This window comes from Equus quagga, chromosome 14 (assembly GCF_021613505.1).
Source record: "Equus quagga isolate Etosha38 chromosome 14, UCLA_HA_Equagga_1.0, whole genome shotgun sequence".
Taxonomy (NCBI): domain Eukaryota; kingdom Metazoa; phylum Chordata; class Mammalia; order Perissodactyla; family Equidae; genus Equus; species Equus quagga.
This window is the reverse complement of record NC_060280.1, coordinates 57,651,664-57,666,656: the sequence shown is the minus strand read 5'-3', so window position 1 is coordinate 57,666,656 and position 14,993 is coordinate 57,651,664. Positions and strand designations below refer to the sequence as shown.

Sequence of the window (14,993 nt, the reverse complement as noted above, 5' to 3'; positions counted from 1 at the left end):
GCTAGGACCTGGTGAATATGGTGGACAAGAAGACAGATGTGGCACCTTTCTGATAAGGTTTGCATTCTAGCTAGGGAAATCCAACATGAAACAACTCTTTATGTAATTATTTCTATCTAGGCACAGAACGTTTTAAAATCACAGAGGATCTGACCCAATATGAATAAACTACTTACTGGAACAAGGAAAGCCAAAGTCTTGCCAGATCCAGTTTTGGCAGCTCCAAGAACATCTTTACCTTGCAAAGCCAATCCAATGGTCTGCTTCTGTATCTCGGTTACCAAACGGTACTGGGCTTCCTGCAAACCTGATATGTGGAGGGGAGGAGAATGACACTTTAGAAAATATGGCTGAACTGTTCCGCCCCCTTGCCCACCCCAAAATTCATATGTTGAAGCCCTAACCCCCAGTACCTGAGATTGTGACTGTATTCAGAGACAGGGCCTTTAAAGAGGTGATTACCGTTAAAATGAACACATTAGGGTGGGCCTTAATCCAACCTGACTGGTGTCCTTATAAGAAGGGGAAATTTGGACACACACAGACACACCAGGGGTGTGACTGCAGAGTGACAACCAGGTAAAGCGGCAGCAGGAGGGGGCCATCTGTAAGCCAAGGAGAAAGGCCTGGAACAGATCCTTCCGTTATGGGCCTCAGGAAACCAACTGTGCCAGCATCCTGATATTTGGAATTTCAGCCTCCAGAACTGTTTGTTTAAGCCACCCAGTCTGTGGTATTTTATTCTGGTGGCCTTAGCAAACTAACACAAAAGATGTCACATTTTTGTTTGTTCTCTTGCTTATTTCAGCTAACATAATTAGATTTCATTTTAATTATTCAGAGCCCCCGGCATCGTTTTTACCAGTATTCTCTCAACAGTCCAGAAAAAATGAGAATGACCAACTGGCAAAACTCAAATTAATTATTTTCTTGTTATAGGTTTTCACAATATCCAAATTATTTGCCAAAATAAGATTTTCCAGGTTAAACTCTCTAAACCTTTCTCCATTTATAAAAAACATCATGAAATCCAACACCACCAAGATCGCTATATACCTACCTTTCAATGTTTTTTTGGACAAGGGGAAATCTGAAAATCTTGCAATTTCATTTACATTTATCTGGAAAAAAAAGAAAAAGGAGACTGTCAGCTAAGACAAAATTAACATACTGTGTAATTCATTTGTTTCGCAACAAAATCATTTTTTGTCTACACTGTGTTTGCCTAGCTTATCCTTGGTACTGCAGTATAGAATTCAACCTTCACTTCTAATTAAAAACAAGCATTCCTTCTGAAAGGTAATGTCTTGAGGAAGCTGATATGATATGAATCAAAAATATAAGTTTGTAACCATTTCAACTGGTAAAAAAAACTTCATTCACACAAAACACACACTCGCCACTACTACTACCCTGAACATCCATCACCTCTAAGATGTGAGAAACACAGTAAATCATCGCCATTATCACCGTTAGGAAGAAAATTTACTCTCACTTCATCCTTCAAGGAATATCAGTTTAAGAAATAGGGGCAAAATAACTACAAATCACAGCCCACCATGAGAACAGTTCTATTTACACACTTTGGAGACTAGATTGAAGTTAGTTGGAGAAATATATCTTGTTAGCACAAACCTTTCAAAGTTTTAACCATAAATCAGTGGCACGTGAAATACAACCTGACAATTAATCCAACCTGACAACTACCTATTTGGGGGTACACTGAAGGAGGGGTGTTATTTAACAACAACCAGGGGAAGTGTCTCTGTCATGCTTTTGAAGCCACAGTAAGTAACATTTTGGCCTTTAACTTTACATTATCTGAGTGTCCATTACTGATGTTCTTCATTAGCATAAACCCAATTTTCTGAATTTCATTTCAGCTGCTCAGGAGAATTATTTTATTACAGATGCTGAAAGCAAGAACTACTGTTCAGATCTGGGAATATGCTGCCAAATTATTCACGATTCACAAAAGGAGAAAGTTGCATTTGTAAGGTTCATTTATTTAAATTACACCCCAGGCAGTAAAGGCATGACAGTTTGTATTTCATTTTACAGTCTACACATATCTTTCCCAAGATTCTGAATGTAGCCCAGACAGGGTTATTCTCCAACTTTAAAGGCTGAAAACACAAATATTAAAACATTGCCTTAATCCCTACAAATTATTCCAGATAACATTGTAGAGGAGGTAGAATCAGTGTACTAGCATTAGAAAGACAAAAGTTCATTAGAATAATACCCTGTCCCATTCATGAACCTCAATTAGACAGTAAATCTCTCAAACAGGACACTAAGATGGTGCAGTCCACCCTTGCACCTGTGGTATTATCAGCTAAACAGCTGTTTTCACAGAGAATGGAATGTTTACAGAAAAAGCTAGAGGGGCAACATGCTCTTCAATCCCCGCCAAAGACACAGTACAGGCAAAGCAGGCTACTCAGACGAAATACTGCACATCTCTCTAAAGTCTGTTAACCTCCTAGACAGAAAGTTTGAAAGAATGAAACTGTTCCAGCACTCTATCAGCCACTACAATGTAAAGCTATACAACATATTCTCAGAAGTCACCAAAGAAACAGAAGGAAATTTTTACTCCACTGATGATCTAGAACAGAGGTCAGCAAACTATAGCCCAATCCAATTTGCTGCCTGTTTTTGTAAAGTTTTACTGGAGCACAGCTAGAACCATTTATCAACATATTGTCTATGTAGTTCTAACAGAGACCGTAAGCCTAATACTGACTATCTGGCCTTTTACAGAAAAACTTTGCCAAGCCTGTTCCCGAACACTCTCAATTATATTCCAAAGAACACTTAGAAGCCACAGCAGAAAATACCTATGGTTCCTACAAACAAAATGACACTCTTTCCCTTCCTTTCATTCCTTTCTTTTCTTAAAATCACTACCGCTTCCCAATCTTCCCACTCCCTCTAAAATCTGTATTATGCTTCCTAAAGCAAAGAATGGATGTTTCTTTCTGTGACTGTACTTGTTAGAAGACTTTCCATCTCTGGTGGAAAAGTTGAAGGGGAGAGAGGGAGAAGAGGGTGGATATCACTTAAACACCCTCCTATACTTCTTACAACTCTCTCCTCACAACTCTTATTTCTCACAGAAGTGAAAAAAAGCTTTTACATCCTGAAAGGAGGAGAAAAAAGTTAAAAAATTTCCTAGAATGCTCCACCTATTGCAATCAGGATAAAAGAGTAATCTGCCTCAATTCACACTAGACCAAATTATGATTAAGGGGGAAAAAACTCGGATTAGAGTCCAGGGGCTCCTATACGACACAGCTGATAACAATAGTCTAAATGAATTCCAGGTGTAGGGAGTTGAGTCATTCAGCAATAGTGAAAACAGGTGAACTAAAAGAAATAGCTCAACATTTCTCAATAAGCTTCAATCCCCAATTGCCCATCAGCCCCTCCAACACACACCCCCCTATGTGATGGCCTTAGAAATAAGCTACCTAGATATCCCGTTGTGGGGAGCATAGTTGACTGAAGATGCCAGCAGTCACTCCTCTAGATCCACCACTGGAAAAGCCATGCTTCCCTGGCCTGCTCCCAATGACTAAGCATGGGAGCAGTAAGACTGCAGGACATGGCATTCCGCTAATGGGCAACTCTGGCCTGAAGACTTTCTACATGCTCCTCCTTGCATCGTCTCTTCCCCTCCCTAGTCCTGTTCCCTTTCCTTCACCTGACATACATTTTCCCCCAATAAATCTCCAAATCTGTCTCTCACAGGATCCAAGACCTAGACCATACCTGTAGTCTCCTGCCTGGTCTCCCAGCCTCCAAACTCTGTACAGCTTGGCTATGTTCTCTAATTGACCCCAGAGACTCCCCACTGCTTCCAGATAAAGTCTCTGAACACAGCCTCTGGATAAGCTTCCTACTGTTGCTGAAACAAATTACTATAAACAGTGACTTAAACCAACATAAGTTTAGTAACTTAGAGTTCTGCAAGTCAAAAGTCCAAAATGGGTTTCACTCAGCTAAAATCAAGGTGTTGGCAGGGCTGCATTCTTTCTGGTGACTCTAGGACATAATCCATTTCCTTGCCTTTTCCAACTTCTAGAGGCTGCCCACATTTCTTGGCTTATGGCCCCCCGTTCCATCTTCAAAGCCAGTGTGGGGGACTGGAATTGGCCATCCTAAGATATCTCTTTGGCATGAGGAATATTTTAGGCTGCTTACCTTTAAAAAGCTGCAGACAGGAAAGAAACTCTGAAAAGTAGACTTTACTTACCCTTTGTTAAGAGACATTTACATTTGTAAAGGAAATGTCTATCTGTAAAGGTGTCTCCTTCTTTACACCAGGAAGAAGGGGGCATGACCTTATCTTCAGAAACTCTTAATGAGGAAGGCAAGGACTTAAATCAGCATAATAATCTTACTCTTGTTTCCTGTACTTGTCTGGTAACCTCCCCCAATATCCTCCTTTGTCTTTAGCTGAAGATGATATCTAAGGTGGTGGCTTCAGCCATTTTGGTGAGTTGCTCAGTTTGCCTGAGCCTCTCCCATGTACAGTTATAAAGTTTTGTTTAATTTTCTTCTGTTGTTCTGTCTCATGTGAATTTAGTTCGATGTCCAGCCAAGACAACCCAGAGCACTTAGAGGAAAGGTCTTCCTCCCCTACACCAGCCAGCAAAGAACAGTCGAGTCTCTCTCACTTCATAGCACTTTGAACACTGACTCTTCTGTGTCCTTCCTCCACATTTAAGGACCTTAGAGTGATTATATTAGGCCCACCTGGATAATCCAAATCAATCACCCTATTTTAAGGTCAGCAAGTTAGCAACCTTAATTATCCCTTGCCATGTAAATTATTCACAGGTTTTGGGGATTAGGACACAAAGATCTTTAGGAGGCCATTATTCTACCTACTACAGCCATCCACAATCCACCTTCTTCCTTCTTCTCCAACCTCATCTGAAGCCAATTCAGAAACACATACCACACTCCAAGGACTATTTCCCCCCTCAAACAACACCATGTATTTTTACATCTTTTTGTATTTCCTCACATTGCTCCTTCCACCTACAATATCCTGGCCAATCTTTTCTATCTGGAGAACCCATCATTCAAGAACTCATGGCTACCACAAACCACTGGACAGTTTGTTCACTCCACAAAGGCATCTGGTGAGGCAGGGGGGGGGGGGGGGGGGGGGGGGGGGGGGGGGCAGAAATCTAGCCCACATTCAGCTCCACAAGCCAGGCCTGAGGCTGCAACCTCAGGAGAAAGGGGAGCACTCCAGATGAAACACATTTCTCTCATTCATCTGGCCAGAAAAGGTGTGGTACAGAATAACTCAACCTTTTTCCCCCTCATTACACTATCCTCTAACTCCACAGCACTCTACATATTTACCATTATAACATTTGTCAAAATGAATCAACTCTACCCCACCTGCATCACAGTTCCCTAAGGACACAGACACGTATTTTTTTTCTATTATTTGTAGGCCTCAACAAGTACCTGTCAAATTTTTCCAAAATGTTTCTGAATCAAATTGTTCAGTATTTCACCAGTGAGGCTACTGAGCACCACCTGGGTACTGCAGCGCTGTAATAAAACTTCCATGCACAAATGCAACCATCTGAGGAGCCATATGGTGAAGGTCTGCCCCTTAGCTACCTAGAGAATAACAAATCTGCTATGATTGTATTGTAGTATTGGTAGCCCTGGCAATTTGATTTCACACTACATTTATTTGTGGACAAAATCTTAAAAAAATATTTCTAAGATTAAAAAAATAGAACTATACTTAGAGGAAAAAAGCTGTGCCTTCAACTTAGTGAAAAGATGGGATTTAAACATTTGTGCACTGAAATGCAATCAGGTGTAGTGGTTTGGAGCTCTGGCATCAGACCTAGACTACCTGGCTCAGAACTTTTTCACTTACTAACTTTTTAACCTTGCTGTGCCTTAAAGTTTCCTCACCCCTATAATGGGAACAATCTCATAGGGTTGTTTGTTGTGAGGATATGGCAAGCCAACATGTATAAAAGCTTGATAAATGTTAGTAATTATTATTAAAACAAGGGACCAAAAAGAATGGACTAATGCTACCAACCAGAATAAAACCATATGGAAAAGGTCATCGTGCACCAAACAACATCCAAACACCGAATGAGCTCTACTCAGCAACAGGCACCATGTTACCAGTCTCTGGGTACAGAGTGTACTGTATCAGAGTGAGTGTATCAATAGTCTCTGACCTTCAGAGGTCCATGGTTTAGTGGGAGATTTAAAGTTAAACAAAGAAGCCAATCATCACAGCCTCGTGATAAATGCTATAATAAAGGCATGAACAAAATCCTACAGACACAGTGCCCCTAACTCTACCTGGGAAGATCAGGAAGAGAAGTTAGAGGTAAATCTTAAAGGATGAGTAGGTGTCCCTAGAGTGGCAGGAATGGGGGTGCTCACTGCAGGAAGTGGAAACATCAGTACCAGGATGAGAAGCATCAAGGAGCATGGCCAATTCACAAAACTGCACGCTGTTCTTTCAAGTATGCCCATCACATACTGCCTGGTTTATATACATCACCTCATTTGAGCCTCACAACACTGGGTGGTTAGTAATCTCTGTCAAATGAACAAACTGAGACATGGAGAAGTTAAGAAACTTGGCCAGTCAATACCTGAACTGAGTGATATTTAAACCAGGTCTATCTGACCACAAATAACTTATGCTTTCCCAGGACTAGAATGTGTTGACATGTTAAAGTGTCTGACCATTTTCCTGAAAGTAACTGTGAGCCAGGGAAGGGTTTTAATCAGAAGTAAAATGATTGGATTTTCATCTTGGAAAAAATCATTCCATTCTAGCAGCAATATGGAAGACAGATTAGAGGGGGACAAGGCCTAATATCAGTTACCTGTTTTAGTCATTGAAGTTTTGCTGGAACACAACTACATCCATTTATTTAAGTATTTCTATGGCAGTTTTTCTGTTACACTGACAGAATTGAGTAGTTCCACCCTTGTGACCTACAAAGCTGAAACCATTTACTATCTGGTCCTTTACAGAAAATGTTTGCTGACTCCTGTTGTAAGCAATAGCTACTGCAGTAATCTAGGCAAGATATGATGGGGCCTAAACCAAGGCACAGCAATGAGGACAGAGAAGCATTTGAGAAATTCAACAAGGAGACTAGATCACCAGTGTGACTGACTGGATGTAACAGTGGGTAAAAGGGAAGTCTCTAGGATTGCTCCTAGGTTTCTAGCTCAGCAGTGCTTAGATGGTGGGGTTAGTATGTGGTAGGTTAAATAACAGTCTCCAAATATGTCCATGTCCTCACCCCTGGAACCTGTGAATGTTACCTTAATGGCAAAAGTGACTTTGCAAGTGTGATTAAAGATCTTGAGATGGGGAGATGATGCGGGTGGGCCTTAAATGCAACAGAGGAGTCTTTATAAAAGAACGGTGGAGGTAGATTTAATACAGACCAGGAGAAGTCAATGTGTCCGTGGAAGCAGAGATGGGAGTAATGCAGCCACACGCCAAGGAATGCAAGGAGCCACCAGAAGCCAAAAGAGGCAAGAAATGATTTTTCCAGAGAGCCTCTAGAGGGAGCATGGCCCAGCTGACACCTTGATTTCAGCCCAGTGAAACTGATTTCAGACTTCTGTCTTCCAGAACTGTGAGCAAATAAATTTCTGTTGTTTTAAGCCACCAAGTTTGTGGTAATTTGTTACAGCGGCAACAGGGAACTAATACGCGGGACTGTGAATTTAGGAGAGGTTGCTGAGTTATGAGGGAAAAAGATAATGAGCTCAGTTTTGGACTTGTGTCATTTAAGGTATCCTATGACACAGTTAGGTAAAGACATCCAGCACAGTCAGATAAAAAAGATAGGAACTCAGAAGAGCTCTGGGTAGAATACAAGAAGAAGGAGTCATTGGTCCACAGGAATAAACCTTGAGATTACACAAGAGAAGAGAGTGAGAAAAAGCACGGGCTGAGGCTATATCCCCTAAAAGCAATTCTAGTCAGATAAAAAAGTCCGAAACGCAATCTAATAGTAATTTACTTTACAATAGCTTCTTGAGGTGTTCTGTATACAGCAGTAGTAATTATACAAGTAACATATGGAATATTTACAGGTGTCAGGCAATGTGCAAAATGCTTTACATGCATTCTAACTCACCACAACAACTTATATGGGAGATATTATGTGTTTTAAAGACAACAAAAGGAAAGCAAACAGAGCAAGCAACTTGCCCAAAGTCACTCATTTGGTGAGCAAAAGCCAAGGTCAAATCATCATCATCTTCAAGCAAAAGCCCAAAACAAACTCTAAGCTCTATCTAACCTTAAGGTTGATCTAAGGGTCATTTAAAGGAAAGCTATATCAGTATGACACGTGATGATGTTAATTCCAGAAATGTCCCACGTGTTACATCCCTGATTATCTGCACTAGAAGAGGGCAATCACTGAGAGGCTGAGGGGGGTGAGTGAAGGCCAACAGATATGGGATTCCGGGGAAGGAAAAGTAGGGGTACCGAGAGCCTCCAAGGAGAGTGGGAGGGAAGAGGTCAAAACGGTAACTACAGGGAGATTAATCTGGGAACATCAGCTACAATGTGGGGATGGAAGGTACCAGAGACAGACCAGGAGTCCAGTTTTTCTACGCTGGTTCTTGGATGGGGACAGAAAGCAAGTAGAGAAAATGAGATGGGCAGACAGAGGTGGATGGATGATGTAGAGGGATCCAACTCTGGCAGAACGGTTGAAAGCAAACGCTCTGGGGCCAGCCCCGGTGGCCTAGTGGTTATGTTCCGTGTGCTGCGCTTCCGCGGCTGGGTTCGGTTGCGGCGCTGACTTACACCACTCGTCAGTGACCATGCTATGACAGCGACCCACATACAAAGTAGAGGAAGACTGGGGCCGGCGCTGTGGCGTAGCGGTTAAGTTCACAGCTCTGCTTCAGCAGCCCTAGGTTCGCAGGTTCTGATCCCAGGCATGGACCTGGCACTGCTCGTCAGGCCACACTGTGGTGGCATCCCACATAAAATAGAGAAAGACTGGCACAGATGTTAGCTCAGGGCCAATATTCCTCACACACACAAAAAGAAAAAAATAGAGGAAGACTGGCCACAGATGTCAGCTTAGGGCAAACCTTCCTCAGGGGGGAAAAAAAAAAAGCAAAGGCCCTGGAATTACTAAGTGTAAGAGCTTAGGACAAGCTTCTATTCCTCCCAGAACCTCAATGTTCTCATCTGTAAAACGAGAAAAAGACCCACACCTCAGATCAAGTCAAAATCTTAACATAAAGCTCATGGTGAGCGGCTTAAAAATGTAGGTGTCGTTATTAGCATTACTGTCGTTAGCATTTCTCTGAAAGTTACCGCATTAATCTCCCTATCCTTCAGCACCACGGCATTTCCATCATTTTCTCAAGAACAGAGTGGCGAGCAGAAGAGTGGCCAGGACGGTCACGAGGCCTGGGTTGTGGCACCCCGCAGACCACCTGTGGGACCTCAACATGGCACCGGCGGCCTCTCACCCACCCCTTCTCCAACCCCGTGGGCTAACGGCATGTTCCCCTCCCCTCCACCGCCCCTCACCTCAGGGACCCGCGGCCCCGCTCCCGGCCCGCCCCCCGAGCGGCGGCGGCCTCACCTTCTCGTAGTTCTGCATGAGGTGGCTGATAACCTCGCGCTCGACCTGCCACTCGGGCTTCTTCAGCTGCTTCCTCAACTGCTTCTTCTGGCTCTGCTTATGGCTGTGTTTCTTCTTCCAGCGATTGAAGCTCCGCACCGGGTCGGGCCGGGCTCCCGGACTCCGAGAGTCCGCAGTTTTGCCCATAGCGGCGACAGCAAAGATCACCCCCAAACACGAGACACCTAAGGCCAGGCTGAGGCGCGGTGCTGAGAAGACGCGGAACCAGCGTGGGGAAAGAGGCCAACTGCGCGTGCGCGACACCTGGAGCCCGCCCCCGAGCTTTTAAAACCGGGGCACGCGTCACTGTCGGCGAGGAAAACGCGCGTGGTGATTGGCTACTTGGATCCCGCTGGGCGTCGCGGGGCTGTCTCAGGGGGAACGGAGGCGGAGCGCTCTGTGGAAGAGGGCGGGCTGAGTGCCGGCTCGAGTTCCGCGGGTCTTTAAATGGACGCATGCGCGCTGTTTTCTGTTACTATGGTGACGTCGTACTACTTACCGCTAAAAGGGTGTTACACTCTTGCAGTGGGTTTACCCTGGCAAAACGTGCGCTGGCGTGCGCGTGCACACAGACACATCCACAATCTGTGAATTATAATTGTGATCCTCGTTTTGCCTATTTCAGCCCAGGGAATTGAAAGATTTGCCCAAAAATCAAACAGCTAGTTAATTTCTGGTTTCCGTTAACTGCAGGATATCTCCCTAGGAATAAAAATGAATATTCTATATTCGTCTGTCCCTCTGGATTTTCCCTTTTTTCTGGTCCCTCAGACTTTAGCTGCAGCAGCAGGGAACTGGAGCAAAGTCTAGCAGAATTTGCCTTAAAACGCTGGTATAAAGACAAAATAACTAAAAACAAAGAATTAAAATTTATTTGCCAGTGACCCCTTGGCCTAGTGGTTAAGTTCGGGGTGCTCTGCTTCAGCAGCCTCGGTGCCCTAGCACCAACCCACACCACTCCTCAGCCATGCTGTAGCAGCTACCCACATACAAAATAGAGGAAGATTAGCAAAGATGTTAGGGCGAATCTTCCTCAGGCAAAAAAAGAGGAAGATTGGCAACAAATGTTAGCTCAGAATGAATCTTCCTCAGGGGGGAAAAAAATTTTATTTGCAAGTTGTCCATTTAAGTGAATTGGCTTTCAGTGAATTGGTTTTTTAGCATATTTACCTAGAGCATCCACAGGTATACAATGGATGGAGGTAGGGGCAGAGTTGTGACAAGGAAAACAGGGAGATAGGTTCAAAGTCAGCATGCAGAGTATTTGGGCCCTCAAACTCCCTTTCCAACCCTACAAAGCTAGATGACTTCCCCCAACCACATGCCCATCCCCTAAGCAGAAGTTGGCTTGCGGGGGTGGGGAAGTGAACTAGAGAATCTCCACATTCAGCGTCACTAGACGTGGTGGAAAGTAAAACTCAATAAAGGGAGGATATATAAAAGTGTGTGTGTGTGTGTGTGTGTGTATATATATATATATATATATACATATATATATATATACACACATATATCTCCACCAAAAATTAAAAATAGAACTACCATATGACCCAGCAATTCTACTTCTGGATATATACACAAAAGAATTGAAAGGAGGGTATAGAAGACACATTTGCACACCCATGTTCGTAGCAGCGTTATTCACAATAGCCAAAAGGTGGAAGCAACCCAAGTGTCTAACCACAAATGGTGGATAAACAAAATGTGATATATACATACCGTGGAATATTATTCAGCCTTAAAAAGGAAGAAAATTCTGACAATGCTACAACGTGGATGAACCTTGAGGACCTGGATATACATAATAGCATTTAGGCAGCTGCCAAAGAAATGTCAGGTCACCAATCTCCCCTTGGCTCTTCAGTGAAACCTACAGTCAATCAGCCCTTCCACGCACTTATAGTTTCTGATCAGCCTTACTCAAAGATGAAAGAATAACCAAAGACCATCAAACATTTGAGGAAATCCTTTAACTTAAAAGTTGGAAGTTAAGACTAATAAAACAACACAGAAAACAAATCTTCAAAGAACATCATTATTAATATTTTTAGAAAGATACAGCACTGTATCCATGAATAACAACAGAAGCTATTCAAAAAAAAGGAACAGAGACTATTCAAAGAATAAAATAGAACTGTTAATAGAAGTCATTTTGTTATACAAATCAAATTTTAATAGAAAATAATAGAAAATTCAAAGTTTAATCACAATAAATAACTATCACATTCCAAGGTTATTAGAATTTAATAATTTGTAATGAAAATAGGCTCACACCTTGATTGCATAAAATGACATCTTCGTGTTAATTTCAATGCTTATTTGCTCCATCTTTTTTTCTGTAGAAATGACCCCTAGACAACCTTTCAGTTGTGACATTGAAGACGTTGAATAGTTTTTAACACATTTTAATTTTGTCACCGTACATTCTCCACTATCAACCAATATTCACAAAGTTCCTAAAGGGCTAAAAAGGATTCATAAATGTGCTGGTAACAACTACTACAAATATAGGCAAAATTTCAGTGGCATTAAGGGCTATATAAAATTAAGGGAGGGCATGTAATATTAGTTCCTCATACATTGATATCACATTTAGTATTATTCATCAGTTAGTTTCTATTGTAAATTTTTACATAGTGTGGTTGTTCATCATCAAAATTCTTCACACTACATCTCCAAAACTCTGAAAAGACTATATTCCTTCAGTACTTTGAAACTTTTTTTTTTTTAAATTAGCTTATTTGAGAAAGCATAGCAGCAATGATACCCCAATAGTGATGAGCACTACTGTTCCCCAGATCTCAGTTTAAAAATCAAATGAACCAGAGCTCTCTGGAGAAATAGCTAACTTCAGGGCTGGGGCAAAGAAAGTGCGGAATGAGCCTGGAATGTCTTGAGGTGCCAGAAAATAAAGAAGAGTTGAGAGAATGATGGGAATGAAGGGCATAGTTCTATTTCTTGACCTAGGTAGTAGATGCAAGAATGTTTGCCTAATAATACTTCATTAGGCTCTATACTTCTTTTATGTAGTTTTCTATACATACATTTTTCAATAAAAATGATTTAAAATACAAAATGTCCACACCAAAGACTCATGCCAAATTAGCACTGAGAAAATACATTCAAACATAGGTGTTTTCAAACATATACGTTTGGTTAGCATTCTAACCATTATCTACATAATTTATCTGTAAAAATATCAATAATTTATGAAAGAGCATTGCTTACTGCTTCTAATTGAAAATCAGTGGGAGGATGACCTCAAATAGACTTTCACATCATATATTTTATAGTGACTTCAAAATTAAATAAATATTTAATATTAAAAATAATAATAATATTACTACTACTATTATTATTATTTGAACCAGATTTAAGTTTCCCAGATATCAATAGGTGAACAAGAGGATGCTTTTTTTTTCTTGAGGAGAGATCATTTTCAATTTGCAATAACATCTTCACCTCAAAACTATAGCATTTCAAACTTTAGTCAGGTTACAGTATTTTTTTTCACTGTCAGAATTTTTACACTACTGTCAGAAGGGTTTTTTGCCATTTACTTTGAATTCAGTCTTCAGTGAACCTTTTATTGCTTTTGCTTTTACAGATAAAGTAACTGAACAAGATAGTGGCCAACATGGTATCATGATGTCATAAGAGGAGGAGAGCCTCATCCCAAATCACAAAGATTTCTTTGTCTCACGTTATTTTGGTTTCTGTTCTATGTTCATTCTTGTCTACTAAATATGTAGATCTGATCATTCTCCAGATGTGTCATTTGCAGAGCAAAATCTATGTTCATATATAGAAATGTTGGATTTTAGAAATCCTCAAATCTAACAATAATTGTTACCTGTTCTACATGGGGCCCATGGAGATTGTAACTAAAATAAGTGAGCAATATTTAGCATATTTTGCCTTATTCAAATGAGTCAAATAATTTCATTCAATGTAACTGTGATAGTGTTACTTGTTCAGTTTTATATTTTATCCTCTAAATACAGTCTCTATTCCAGAGCACCAATAGTTACATACATAATACTTTTCATATTGGATTTCAATTTTGAACACTTAACACTTCTTGGATGTGCTTTTTCTTTCTCTTTATGATTTCTAAGAATACGTGACAAATGCCATCCTTTGCACCTATTTGCTTACTTGATTTTTTTCATTCATTGACAGTTTTTAATAAAAACAGAATCCTTCAAGGTACAATAAAGGAACCAGAATTTAGTAATTTTTCATTGTTTGAAAGAGTTTGTGTAAAAAAAAAGTTTCCAAAATTTCTACCTGTGCTTTTTTTTAAATTTAGATTTCTTGTTTGTGATAGATAATTTTCAACAAGAATGACCTATTATTTAATATTCAGGTTACATGGCCATGTACCTGAATTGGGAGAAAATACATATGACACAAATATATGTTCAATTTTTCATCTGTTATGGTTGACACAAAGGTAAGTAAATTCCTGTCCAGCTCTCAGTTGTACATTCTGATGAAATTACCATCTTTTATTCCAGTAGCCCTATATTTTCTCCAAAAGAACATATCCAATTTTCCAAATATTATTTCATTTCCCTCTATAATCACTTCTTCTTTTTTGTTTCTGATTCTACTAATTTTTAAATTATTTCTCTGATGTCTAGTAAGAAATTATATAATAGCTTTGTATTTTATCTCAGAATTTGTAAAAAATTTGAAACAATATACTAAAAAAGCTACTAAATTTTGACAGTGATTATTTTTGAAAAATGACATTCCATAAGAACAGGAAGCAAGTGTTCCTATGTAATTACCTAATGATTACCTTGAAATTGCTAAATTATTGTGATATATTATCTACTTTCAGGGCCTTATTTGTTTTGACTGGAAAATCATGGTTTTTTCCTTTTTTTTTTTTTTGACAAATCTAATAGTTTTACCAAATTATGTTTTAGAGTTCACTGTTATGGGTCAATTTTTTCCCAGGCACATAAATGACATCTTCAATAATAGTTCTTTAAGTTTTTCTGCTCCGTACCCTGTAACTGCCTCTTTACATAGTTTCTGAAATTAAATACTGTTTAATTTCAAGAGAGTCCCACAAGATCTGAATAACTTGGCCTAAAGAAGCTACAAGGTGACCCATCCAAGTCCTCTTATCATGCAAAAACTGCAAATAATTTTTGGTAAATCAAGTATATGTTAACTTTTTTTATTGGAAAGGAAATTAATTATACAAAAATGTATATGTTTATTCAAATAAAGAAATCCCTCTTTGTTTCTTTATGCCTTATCAATATAATCAGTCTGAAGTCATTTTTA

The 14,993-nt window shown here is 40.2% G+C and overlaps 1 protein-coding gene across 1 annotated transcript in view; it reads right to left on the bottom strand.

Annotated features, from left to right (window-relative positions):
* The window catches only part of DDX10 (DEAD-box helicase 10), a 278,439-nt gene extending 268,526 nt beyond the window's left edge, over positions 1–9,913 (bottom strand). Inside the window, exons 1-3 of the mRNA XM_046638144.1 lie at positions 9,651–9,913; positions 1,061–1,121; positions 177–307 (exon numbers count right to left, since the gene is read on the bottom strand). Of these exons, the coding sequence (XP_046494100.1) occupies positions 177–307; positions 1,061–1,121; positions 9,651–9,836 (378 nt within the window). The 5' untranslated portion in view covers positions 9,837–9,913. The remainder of the gene's footprint in view (positions 1–176; positions 308–1,060; positions 1,122–9,650) is intronic.
* Positions 9,914–14,993: the final 5,080 nt, after the last annotated feature.